Genomic DNA, 13,369 nt, shown 5'->3' with positions numbered 1-13,369 from the left:
TGGAGGAGAGTGATGGAGGAGAGTGATGGAGGAGAGTGATGGAGGAGAGTGATAGAGGAGAGAGTGATGGAGGAGAGAGTGATGGAGGAGAGAGTGATGGAGGAGAGTGATAGAGGAGAGAGTGATGGAGGAGAGAGTGATGGAGGAGAGAGTGATGGAGGAGAGTGATAGAGGAGAGAGTGATGGAGGAGAGAGTGATAGAGGAGAGTGATGGAGGAGAGTGATAGAGGAGAGTGATGGAGGAGAGTGATAGAGGAGAGAGTGATAGAGGAGAGTGATGGAGGAGAGTGATAGAGGAGAGTGATGGAGGAGAGTGAAGGAGGAGAGTGATGGAGGAGAGTGATGGATGACAGAGTGATAGAGGAGAGTGATGGAGGAGAGTGATAGAGGAGAGTGATAGAGGAGAGTGATAGAGGAGAGTGATAGAGGAGAGTGAAGGATGAGAGTGATAGAGGAGAGTGATAGAGGAGAGTGATAGAGGAGAGTGATAGAGGAGAGTGAAGGAGGAGAGTGATAGAGGAGAGTGATAGAGTAGAGTGATGGAGGAGAGTGAAGGAGGAGAGTGATGGAGGAGAGTGAAGGCTGAGAGTGATGGAGGAGAGTGAAGGAGGAGAGTGATAGAGGAGAGTGATAGAGAGTGATAGAGGAGAGTGATAAAGGAGAGTGAAGGAGGAGAGTGAAGGAGGAGAGTGATAGAGGAGAGTGAAGGAGGAGAGTGAAGGAGGAGAGTGATAGAGGAGAGTGATGGAGGAGAGTGATAGAGGAGAGTGATGGAGGAGAGAGTGATGGAGGAGAGTGATAGAGGAGAGAGTGATGGAGGAGAGAGTGATGGAGGAGAGTGATAGAGGAGAGAGTGATGGAGGAGAGTGATGGAGGAGAGTGATGGAGGAGAGAGTGATAGAGGAGAGAGTGATGGAGGAGAAAGATAGAGGAGAGTGATGGAGGAGAGTGATGGAGGAGAGAGTGATAGAGGAGAGAGTGATGGAGGAGAGTGATAGAGGAGAGAGTGGAGGAGGAGAGTGATAGAGGAGAGTGATAGAGGAGAGTGATAGAGAGTGAAGGAGGAGAGTGATGGAGGAGAGTGAAGGAGGAGAGTGATAGAGGAGAGTGATAGAGGAGAGTGATGGAGGAGAGTGATAGAGGAGAGTGAAGGAGGAGAGTGAAGGAGGAGAGTGATAGAGGAGAGTGAAGGAGGAGAGTGATGGAGGAGAGTGATAGAGGAGAGTGATGGAGGAGAGTGAAGGAGGAGAGTGATAGAGGAGAGTGATCGAGGAGAGTGAAGGAGGAGAGAGTGATGGAGGAGAGTGATAGAGGAGAGAGTGATGGAGGAGAGAGTGATGGAGGAGAGTGATAGAGGAGAGAGTGATGGAGGAGAGTGATGGAGGAGAGAGATAGAGGAGAGATAGAGGAGAGTGATAGAGGAGAGTGATGGAGGGGAGTGATGGAGGAGAGAGTGATAGAGGATAGTGATGGAGGAGAAAGATAGAGGAGAGTGATGGAGGAGAGTGATGGAGGAGAGAGTGATAGAGGAGAGAGTGATGGAGGAGAGTGATAGAGGAGAGAGTGGAGGAGAGTGATGGAGGAGAGTGATGGAGGAGAGTGATGGAGGAGAGAGTGATGGAGGAGAGTGATAGAGGAGAGAGTGATGGAGGAGAGAGTGATGGAGGAGAGAGTGATGGAGGAGAGTGATAGAGGAGAGAGTGATGGAGGAGAGAGTGATGGAGGAGAGAGTGATGGAGGAGAGTGATAGAGGAGAGAGTGATGGAGGAGAGAGTGATAGAGGAGAGTGATGGAGGAGAGTGATGGAGGAGAGTGATGGATGAGAGAGTGATAGAGGAGAGTGATGGAGGAGAGTGATGGAGGAGAGAGTGATAGAGGAGAGTGATGGAGGAGAGTGATAGAGTGATGGATGAGAGAGTGATAGAGGAGAGTGATGGAGGGGAGTGATGGAGGAGAGAGTGATAGAGGAGAGTGATGGAGGAGAAAGATAGAGGAGAGTGATGGAGGAGAGTGATGGAGGAGAGAGTGATAGAGGAGAGAGTGATGGAGGAGAGTGATAGAGGAGAGAGTGGAGGAGGAGAGTGATAGAGGAGAGTGATAGAGGAGAGTGATGGAGGAGAGTGATAGAGGAGAGTGATAGAGGAGAGTGAAGGAGGAGAGTGAAGGAGGAGAGTGATAGAGGAGAGTGATAGAGGAGAGTGAAGGAGGAGAGTGATAGAGGAGAGTGATAGAGTAGAGTGATGGAGGAGAGTGATAGAGGAGAGTGATAGAGGAGAGAGTGATAGAGGAGAGTGATAGAGGAGAGAGTGATAGAGGAGAGAGTGATAGAGGAGAGTGATAGAGGAGAGTGATGGAGGAGAGTGATGGAGGAGAGTGATAGAGGAGAGAGTGATAGAGGAGAGAGTGATAGAGGAGAGTGATAGAGGAGAGAGAAGGAGGAGAGTGATAGAGGAGAGTGATGGAGGAGAGTGATGGAGGAGAGTGATAGAGGAGAGAGTGATAGAGGAGAGAGTGATAGAGGAGAGTGATAGAGGAGAGAGTGATAGAGGAGAGTGATGGAGGAGAGTGATGGAGGAGAGTGATGGAGGAGAGAGTGATAGAGGAGAGTGATGGAGGAGAGTGATAGAGTGATGGATGAGAGAGTGATAGAGGAGAGTGATGGAGGAGAGTGATAGAGGAGAGTGATGGAGGAGAGTGATAGAGGAGAGAGTGATAGAGGAGAGTGATGGAGGAGAGTGATAGAGGAGAGTGATGGAGGAGAGTGATAGAGGAGAGTGATAGAGGAGAGTGATAGAGGAGAGTGATAGAGGAGAGTGAAGGAGGAGAGTGATAGAGGAGAGTGATAGAGGAGAGTGATAGAGGAGAGTGATAGAGGAGAGTGAAGGAGGAGAGTGATAGAGGAGAGTGATAGAGGAGAGTGATAGAGGAGAGTGATAGAGGAGAGTGATAGAGGAGAGTGATAGAGGAGAGTGATAGAGGAGAGTGATAGAGGAGAGTGAAGGAGGAGAGTGATAGAGGAGAGTGATGGAGGAGAGTGATAGAGGAGAGTGATGGAGGAGAGTGATAGAGGAGAGTGATAGAGGAGAGTGATAGAGGAGAGTGAAGGAGGAGAGTGATAGAGGAGAGTGATAGAGGAGAGTGATAGAGGAGAGTGATAGAGGAGAGTGAAGGAGGAGAGTGATAGAGGAGAGTGATCGAGTAGAGTGATGGAGGAGAGTGATAGAGGAGAGTGATAGAGGAGAGAGTGATAGAGGAGAGTGATAGAGGAGTGATAGAGGAGAGAGTGATAGAGGAGAGTGATAGAGGAGAGTGATAGAGGAGAGAGTGATAGAGGAGAGAGTGATAGAGGAGAGTGATAGAGGAGAGAGAAGGAGGAGAGTGATAGAGGAGAGTGATGGAGGAGAGTGATGGAGGAGAGTGATAGAGGAGAGAGTGATAGAGGAGAGAGTGATAGAGGAGAGTGATAGAGGAGAGAGTGATAGAGGAGAGTGATGGAGGAGAGTGATAGAGGAGAGTGATGGAGGAGAGTGATAGAGGAGAGTGATAGAGGAGAGTGAAGGATGAAAGAGTGATGGAGGAGAGTGATGGAGTGTTTTTATAAACCATCTATTCCTGCAGAGCTGGAAAATACTAACATCTAATCTATATTAGTATATTCTAATATTAAAGGTTTGTTTAAAAGAATGACAATCTTCTCTCCACCTGAATGCATTGATCTGTCCTTGTGTGTTCCTCCTCCTCTCCTCCTCCTCTCCTCATCTCCTCCTCCTCTCCTCCTCCTCTCCTCAGGGCACAGTGAACAACCAGACGGGTATTTTCCCACAATCCTTTGTGAAGATCATTAAGCCCCTCCCACAAAGCGACTCGGAGGGCGAGGGCGGAGGCCCCTCCTACAGCTGTCTGCGCTGCTTCCTGCTCACGCCCTCCGGCGTCCACACCAGGTCGGTTTGGACTCCATTTTGTTTTATGAACGCAGGTTTGTGACGTTTGTTTCAGAACAATAAAAGAGTTGTTCTGAGGAGGTGGAAAGGTGTGGAGGGTCAGCTGCAGACAGACAGTATTCTCACACTCAGTAAACGGCTTTTAGCTTGAAATAAGGTCTGCGGCTAACTGGCTACAATAAGTACGATATCGGATTTTCGTGCGTTATATGAATATTACCGCCATCTTTTTTAAATTATTGACTATCGTACAATATATCGACTTGACTTCAATAATATTTACGATATCGATTTATCGTACAATATATTGACATGACCCCAATAATGTTTATGATATTGACTTATCGTACGATTGAATTTATTAGCTTTCCTCCCGGTAAGTACATCTTCAGGAGAGAACGATCCGGTCTAATATGTCTGAATCGTGCTTTAAAGAGATGGTTTGTGTTTCCCGCCCAGAGACGTGTGCGTCCAGGAGGACCTCAGCATCGAGCCGACGTTCAAGGACCTGCTGTCCCGCATGAGGTGGGTTCAGCTTGCTAAGTCCTGTTCACGTAACTCTGATGGAGCATTTCAAACGTGCGTTTTATGTCGTTTTTATTTCTTTTACGCCCAAGCAGGAAACATTGATTGTGAGAAACATGAGGCTGTGTTGGGGTGAAGAGTGTTCATGGAGTGAAGTGAGTGTGTTTCACCTCACACCTGTGAGGGAATCACTGCTCCTGGCAAAGAAAAGAGCGTGACAACGGAACATGAAAGTATGATGAAAGCTGTGTGAAGAAAATGGTAATTTCCGTATTTTAGCATGAAAGCGTAGCATTGCGATCACATTAAGGAGCTTATGCAAGACCCTCCTCGAGTTACGTCCACGTGTGATCTCTCACCTGAGCTTCTTCATTTAGAGCGTTCGTAAAGCGGGAGAACCAGCGTGGGAGGAAAGTCCGCTAATCGCTGAAGGGATTTGAACCTGCGAACGATCCGTCGCCTTCTTGGCGGTTTGTCAAATGAGTTCTTGTGGGAACCCGATGCCTTGCTGATGCTACGCTAACGCTACGCTATGCTACGCTAATGCTACGCTGCCTCCGTCTCTCATTATCTGGTCATTTAGATCGCTAGGCGCTGCGATGATTAGCCCCCCCCCCCCCCTTCATAATCAGTTGATTTCACCCGCTTATTGGCTCATTATTGTTTTTTGTTCTGTTGAGGCATATTTGTACCTGGAGGGGGATGGAGTTATTAATATGTCTGAGCGCTGCTAAAGAGGGGGGGGGGGCATTAAGCATTTAAAGGGATCTTTCAGCAGAATGTTTTCCTTCGTGCACGATCACTGACCCAGAGTATATCTGTGTTTTGGTGAGCTCAGGACGAGCCCTTCGTACCCACGCGGTCCGCCATGTTTTCACTGTTGTGAACATTCAGGCCGTCGCCATCTTGTTTTTTGTAGCTGAGCAAAATGTCAGAATGAACTTTCATACAGTGAAAACACACGGTGGGAGGGTTAAAGTTACAGCGCGAGATTACGGACCACTCCCAGACTGGACGTGGTAGAGACCTGTCAATCAGCTTGTAGCCCCGCCCCTAAAGCACACGTCTTGTACACATTGTGACCGTAGTGCTGCTGGAAGAAAGACCAGGAAGTAGAGAGAGAGAGAGAGAGATTCTCCATGTAAAACATAATAAAGAAGTGCACATAGAGGAGGTGGTAACGTGTTTCTTTTCATTTCCCTTGGTCCAGCTCATGTTTTCCTGCTGATAATTCCCGCAGCAACGTTTTAATTAAATGTAATATATCAACAGAAGCCATGTGGAGTCATTTCCTCTCTGGAAGAAAGGTGCTTCATTAAATATCTTGTATTGCTTTTAACATTAAAGTAAACAACCTCTCAATGTGAAAGAAACCTGAACGTGTATTTACTCTCACAGAGCAATAATTAATAAAGTTAATAAAGCAAGAGTTAAATAAAAGTACGAAGGACTAAAGAAAATAACTGGATTTCTTCATGTTCATAAAGATATTAATGTTGAAATCTCAAACTGTTTCATTCTTTATTGAACAAAGCAGCTTTCACCTCCTTTCCTTTGATTTGTTGGAGATATTTTTTGGGGATTCTTCCTCCAGAAGGTTCTGTGTTCTCCGTGGTAGCGTCTCCGTGGTAACGCCTCCGTGGTAACGTCTCCGTGGTAACGTCTCCGTGGTAACGCCTCCGTGGTAACGTCTCCGTGGTAACGTCTCCGCGTCACCCCTCAGGAACGTCTTCAAGCTGGACGACGTGGCCGTGAACTACCGCGACCCCGAGGGCGACCTCGTCCGCGTCCTGGACGACGAGGACGTCCAGCTGATGATCCGGGAGAGCAGAGGTCAGCGGGCCAAGGTCACGAGGCCCGTCAACCAGTTCCCCTGGGAGCTGTACGTGACCTTGACCTCTGACCTCTCCGTGTACAACGCGGAGGCCTGAGACGGAAGCCCTGAGGATGTTTGGTATTCTTATACATATGTTTCTATATAACTGGACCAGGTGGATGCTGTTGCTGGTTTTCTGTTCCATTCGTTCTCATTCATGCAACAAACGCGTCACTTCCTGTTCGACATGTTTCACCAAATAAATCTTTCTGTACACGCTTTCCTTTATTTTATTTATTTACTTTTTCTTGTTGGAAGTTGAAAACAAGGTTGTTTCACTGTTGCACAATGACACGCAGCCTTAGACACAACAACAACAACAACAACAACAACAACAACAACTCTATTGTGAGCAGGAAGTAAAGTCACTCAAGAAACGCTGAAATCTAACACTTTACGTTCCTGTCTGTGGGAAGACAGGAGCTGTGACATGAGAACATAAGCTAATAGGGAACAATAATTATTATACATGTAGTGTATTTGTGAAAAACAATTACATTATAACATAGATATAACTTTTAATTATATTTAAAAATCAAATGATAAAATGATAAAATAGCTATAGCTTTGTGTTTCTGTTTAGGCCACAGAGAAGGCTTAGCGGGCCCTGACGCCCACCACTGGTAATAATAACTTAACATTGTTAAGTTATTATATATGAATAAATATATTTAGATACGATGTGTTCTGAGGATTACACTGAGGTCTATAGAGGAGGAGCTGCAGTGAAGTGCTGCCCCCTACTGGACGTCATCAGGTACTGCAGACTCTCAAAGCACAGCGAGCATCATCACTGCTGAGAGACTTCCTGATTGGCTGTTTACACACACACACTAAACACTCACACACACGTGTGAGAGTGTTTAGTGTTTAGTGTTTAGTGTGTGTGTGTGTGTGTGTGTGTGTGTGTGTGTGTGTGTGTGTGTGTGTGTGTGTGTGTGTGAGTTGGAGGAGATTTTCATGAAAAGATCAACAAATTGAAAGAGTAGCAAAACGATTGAAGTCTAAAATCCGGGAAAAGTCAAAATTACTAAAATCTTCTCTCCATCAGACACATTAGACCTTCTGGTCGTGACCTTTGACCTCTTTACTCGTTATTCACAATCTAACGCTGCCAGCTACGCAGTGACTATTATGTTTAATTTCACTAATTGAATAATATTACACAAGAGCAAATTAGTCAAATAAAATAATATTGCTTTTTGCGATTGTATATTATATTATTATCTCGTAGATAACGTTTTATTTTTCAGTAATTACCGTATAATTTTGCTCCATAAGTATTTGGGTCTTCAACGTTTCTTTTATTGTACTAGTGGCGGGCCGTGCATTTTCTACCTGGGCCTTCTGTGCCGTCTGATGTCGTTTACATAAATACTCACATGATGTGATGCTGCGTCATTAAGGGACATGTAGTCCACATCAACAAGAACCATCACATTTAGTGATAAGAAAAGAGGAGCTAGCCTCTCAGGTGCTAGCCTCTCCGGCGCTAGCCTCTCTGGTGCTAACCTCTCCGGTGCTAACCTCTCTGGTGCTAACCTCTCTGGTGCTAGCCTCTCCAGCGCTAGCCTCTCTTTTGCTAGCCTCTCTTTTGCTAGCCTCTCTGGTGCTAGCCTCTCTGGTGCTAGCCTCTCCAGTGCTAGCCTCTCCGGGGCTAGCCTCTCTTTTGCTAGCCTCTCTGGTGCTAGCCTCTCTGGTGCTAACCTTTCTGGTGCTAGCCTCTCCAGCGCTAGCCTCTCATATGCTAACCTCTCCGGAGGAGAAACAAGCGGGGCGACACCGTGGCGGGTGAGAGGGGCCGGAGCACGAGTAGCAGCTGCTGCCGCCGGCTGCACTGTTTGAGCTCAAGTAAACAACACTGAAAAGTCAGCACAAAAATAAAATGTGTTGTCAGCGTTAGCTGCAGCAGCTAGCTTCCGGGTAGGGGAACCAGCCCCGGCTCGACGCCCCATGCGGGCAGCAGCAACAGCACTGTGGCCTGTTTATGATTAAACCAGCAGTTCACTCACCACATGCTGTTCACTTAAAGACAAAGTCCATCCTCCTCTCTTTGTTCAACAGTTCAGCTTCAGTTCCAGCACCAGGTCCTTCATGCCAGTGAGGACAGTCCAGCCTCCGGCTTTAGGGCGGAAAATGTCCGATCGACAGTGGCAGTGGATAGTAGGATCGTCACCGCCAAACATGCCCTGTCTGTCTGTAAGTCTCTCAGTGGTGTAAAGTAATTTGTTTATCTGTACTCTACATGACTATTTATATTTCTGTTGACTTTTACTTCACTACATTTTGCAAAGAAAACTTGTACTTTTACTCCGATACATTTCCCCTGAAACCTTTGTTACTCGCTACAAAATCAAATCTATCTTTAGAAAAATTAATCACAAGACCAACATCAGGACTGTGGAGGAACACAGACTCCACCAAGCAGGTTTGATGAATCACATCATATTATGCATTGTCCTCTACATTCTCTAGTCCAGCGGTCCCAAACCTTTATGACCATGGACCGGTTACGTGAAGACAATACTAGGCAACAAACCCCTAGTGGTTGACCTTAGAGACAGGATCTATAGTGACCCTTGAAGAACAGGAGGAGGTTAAGTGTGTCTGTGGTACAAGACCTGATGCACAGAGCAGAGGACAAAGGCCTTTCTCCAGATCTCGGTCTGAAGAGGGATGTCACCAGATTCTGAGAAAACTGGGCTTAATAAGGATCTTTACTAGGAGAAAAATCGGATTCGCCCTGTGCCAGCCCTCATGGGTTGGCACAGGGCTCCAGCTTTAGAGTCTGGAGGACAGGGCCCCAGCTTTAGAGTCTGGAAGACAGGGCCCCAGCTTTAGAGTCTGGAGGACAGGGCTCCAGCTTTAAAGACTGGAGGACAGGGCCCCCGCTTTAGAGTCTGGAGGACAGGGCCCAAGCTTTAGAGTCTGTAGGACAGGGCCCCAGCTTTAGAGTCTGGAGGACAGGGCCCCAGCTTTACAGTCTGGAGGACAGGGCCCCCGCTTTAGAGTCTGGAGGACAGGGCCCCAGCTTTAGAGTCTGGAGGACAGGGCCCCCGCTTTAGAGTCTGGAGGACAGGGCCCAAGCTTTAGAGTCTGTAGGACAGGGCTACAGCTTTAGAGTCTGGAGGACAGGGCTCCAGTTTTAAAGTCTGGAGGACAGGGCCCCAGCTTTAGAGTCTGGAAGACAGTCTGGAGGACAGGGCTCCAGCAATAGAGTCTGGAGGACAGGGCCCCAGCTTTAGAGTCTGGAAGACAGTCTGGAGGACAGGGCCCCAGCTTTAGAGTCTGGAGGACAGGGCCCCAGCTTTAGAGTCTGGAAGACAGTCTGGAGGACAGGGCCCCAGCTTTAGAGTCTGGAGGACAGGGCTCCAGCTTTAAAGTCTGGAGGACAGGGCCCCAGCTTTAAAGTCTGGAGGACAGGGCCCCCGCTTTAGAGTCTGGAGGACAGGGCCTAAGCTTTAAAGTCTGTAGGACAGGGCCCCAGCTTTACAGTCTGGAGGACAGGGCCCCGCTTTAGAGTCTGGAGGACAGGGCCCAAGCTTTAGAGTCTGGAGGACAGGGCTCCAGCTTTAGAGTCTGGAGGACAGGGCTCCAGCTTTAGAGTCTGGAGGACAGGGCCCCAGCTTTAGAGTCTGGAGGACAGGGCCCAAGCTTTAGAGTCTGGAGGACAGGGCTCCAGCTTTAGAGTCTGGAGGACAGGGCCCCAGCTTTAGAGTCTGGAGGATAGGGCTCCAGCTTTAGAGTCTGGAGGACAGAGCTCCAGCTTTAGAGTCTGGAGGACAGGGCCCCAGCTTTAGAGTCTGGAAGACAGTCTGGAGGACAGGGCTCCAGCAATAGAGTCTGGAGGACAGGGACCCAGCTTTAGAGTCTGGAAGAGAGTCTGGAGGACAGGGCTCCAGCTTTAGAGTCTGGAGGACAGGGCCCCAGCTTTAGAGTATGCAGGACAGGGCCCCTGCTTTAGAGTCTGGAGGATAGGGCTCCAGCTTTAGAGTCTGGAGGACAGGGCTCCAGCTTTAGAGTCTGGAGGACAGGGCTCCAGCAATAGAGTCTGGAGGACAGGGCCCCAGCTTTAGAGTCTGGAAGACAGTCTGGAGGACAGGGCTCCAGCTTTAGAGTCTGGAGGACAGGGCCCCAGCTTTAGAGTCTGGAGGACAGGGCTCCAGCTTTAGAGTCTGGAGGACAGGCTCCAGCTTTAGAGTCTGGAGGACAGGGCCCCAGCTTTAGAGTATGCAGGACAGGGCCCCAGCTTTAGAGTCTGGAAGACAGTCTGGAGGACAGGGCTCCAGCAATAGAGTCTGGAGGACAGGGACCCAGCTTTAGAGTCTGGAAGACAGTCTGGAGGACAGGGCCCCAGCTTTAGAGTCTGGAGTACAGGGCCCCAGCTTTAGAGTCTGGAGGATAGAGCCCCAGCTTTAGAGTCTGGAGGACAGGGCCCCAGCTTTAGAGTCTGGAAGACAGTCTGGAGGACAGGGCTCCAGCTATAGAGTCTGGAGGACAGGGCCTCAGCTTTAGAGTCTGGAGGACAGTCTGGAGGACAGGGCTCCAGCTTTAGAGTCTGGAAGACAGTCTGGAGGACAGGGCTCCAGCTTTAGAGTCTGGAGGACAGGACTCCAGCTTTAGAGTATGCAGGACAGGGCCCCAGCTTTAGAGTCTGGAAGACAGTCTGGAGGACAGGGCTCCAGCAATAGAGTCTGGAGGACAGTCTGGAGGACAGGACTCCAGCTTTAGAGTCTGGAGGACAGGGCTCCAGTTTTAAAGTCTGGAGGACAGTCTGGAGGACAGGGCTCCAGCTTTAGAGTCTGGAAGACAGTCTGGAGGACAGGGCTCCAGCTTTAGAGTCTGGAGGACAGGACTCCAGCTTTAGAGTATGCAGGACAGGGCCCCAGCTTTAGAGTCTGGAAGACAGTCTGGAGGACAGGGCTCCAGCAATAGAGTCTGGAGTACAGGGACCCAGCTTTAGAGTCTGGAAGACAGTCTGGAGGACAGGGCCCCAGCTTTAGAGTCTGGAGTACAGGGCCCCAGCTTTAGAGTCTGGAGGATAGAGCCCCAGCTTTAGAGTCTGGAGGACAGGGCCCCAGCTTTAGAGTCTGGAAGACAGTCTGGAGGACAGGGCTCCAGCTATAGAGTCTGGAGGACAGGGCCTCAGCTTTAGAGTCTGGAGGACAGTCTGGAGGACAGGGATCCAGCTTTAGAGTCTGGAGGACAGAGCCCCAGCTTTAGAGTCTGGAAGACAGTCTGGAGGACAGGGCTCCAGCTTTAGAGTCTGGAGGACAGTCTGGAGGACAGGACTCCAGCTTTAGAGTCTGGAGGACAGGGCTCCAGTTTTAAAGTCTGGAGGACAGTCTGGAGGACAGGGCTCCAGCTTTAGAGTCTGGAAGACAGTCTGGAGGACAGGGCTCCAGCTTTAGAGTCTGGAGGACAGAGCTCCAGCTTTAGAGTCTGGAGGACAGGGCCCCAGCTTTAGAGTCTGGAAGACAGTCTGGAGGACAGGGCTCCAGCAATAGAGTCTGGAGGATAGGGCTCCAGCTTTAGAGTCTGGAGGACAGGGCTCCAGCTTTAGAGTCTGGAGGACAGTCTGGAGGACAGGGCCCCAGCTTTAGAGTCTGGAGGACAGGGCCCCAGCTTCAGAGTCTGGAGGACAGGGCTCCAGCTTTAGAGTCTGGAGGACAGTCTGCAGGACAGTCTGGAGGACAGTCTGGAGGACAGTCTGGAGGACAGGGCCCCAGCTTTAGAGTCTGGAGGACAGGGCCCCAGCTTCAGAGTCTGGAGGACAGGACTCCAGCTTTAGAGTCTGGAGGACAGGGCCCCAGCTTTAGAGTCTGGAGGACAGGACTCCAGCTTTAGAGTCTGGAGGACAGTCTGGAGGACAGGACTCCAGCTTTAGAGTCTGGAGGACAGGGCTCCAGTTTTAAAGTCTGGAGGACAGTCTGGAGGACAGGGCCCCAGCTTTAGAGTCTGGAGGACAGGGCCCCAGCTTTAGAGTCTGGAAGACAGTCTGGAGGACAGGGCTCCAGCAATAGAGTCTGGAGGATAGGGCTCCAGCTTTAGAGTCTGGAGGACAGGGCTCCAGCTTTAGAGTCTGGAGGACAGTCTGGAGGACAGGGCCCCAGCTTTAGAGTCTGGAGGACAGGGCCCCAGCTTCAGAGTCTGGAGGACAGGGCTCCAGCTTTAGAGTCTGGAGGACAGTCTGCAGGACAGTCTGGAGGACAGTCTGGAGGACAGGGCCCCAGCTTTAGAGTCTGGAGGACAGGGCCCCAGCTTCAGAGTCTGGAGGACAGGACTCCAGCTTTAGAGTCTGGAGGACAGGGCCCCAGCTTTAGAGTCTGGAGGACAGGACTCCAGCTTTAGAGTCTGGAGGACAGTCTGGAGGACAGGACTCCAGCTTTAGAGTCTGGAGGACAGGGCTCCAGTTTTAAAGTCTGGAGGACAGTCTGGAGGACAGGGCTCCAGCTTTAGAGTCTGGAGGACAGTCTGGAGGACAGGGCTCCAGCTTTAGAGTCTGGAGGACAGGGCCCCAGCTTTAGAGTCTGGAAGACAGTCTGGAGGACAGGGCTCCAGCAATAGAGTCTGGAGGACAGGGCTCCAGCTTTAGAGTCTGGAGGACAGGGCTCCAGCTTTAGAGTCTGGAGGACAGAGCTCCAGCTTTAGAGTCTGGAGGACAGTCTGGAGGACAGGGCCCCAGCTTTAGAGTCTGGAGGACAGTCTGCAGGACAGTCTGGAGGACAGGGCTCCAGCTTTAGAGTCTGGAAGACAGTCTGCCATCAGAAGTGTGTCTGTGAAGCAAGAAGAGAGAGAAGAAGTGTTTTTCACCAGCTCTGAGTCTGGATAGAACTTAACCAATAGTTTTAGTTGCATGTGACACTGAAACTGTTTCATTGAATTTAAATAGTTGTATGTGAGATCAACTTTAATAAAACTCGGCCTGACTAAAACCAAACCAAGGATTCTGGTTCTTTAGAACAATTTAAACTCTCTTCGCCTGTTCATCCACCGTAAGATCCAGAAGTGACAACTGAATCAACCA

At 49.6% G+C, this 13,369-nt stretch overlaps 1 protein-coding gene across 1 annotated transcript; it reads left to right on the top strand.

Annotated features, from left to right (window-relative positions):
- Positions 1-2,630: 2,630 nt before the first annotated feature.
- Positions 2,631-6,531, top strand: ncf4 (neutrophil cytosolic factor 4; the record flags this gene model as incomplete). The annotated part of the gene is made up of 4 exons (XM_079219880.1): positions 2,631-2,642; positions 3,790-3,941; positions 4,401-4,466; positions 6,190-6,531. 4 exons carry the CDS (start codon positions 2,631-2,633, stop codon positions 6,395-6,397), a joined length of 438 nt encoding a protein of 145 aa, XP_079076006.1. The 3' UTR covers positions 6,398-6,531.
- Between the last annotated feature and the right edge of the window lie 6,838 nt (positions 6,532-13,369).

The sequence above is a fragment of the Taurulus bubalis genome (genome assembly GCF_910589615.1).
Source record: "Taurulus bubalis genome assembly, chromosome: 6".
NCBI lineage: Eukaryota > Metazoa > Chordata > Actinopteri > Perciformes > Cottidae > Taurulus > Taurulus bubalis.
This window is presented reverse-complemented; position numbering and strand designations above follow the sequence as displayed.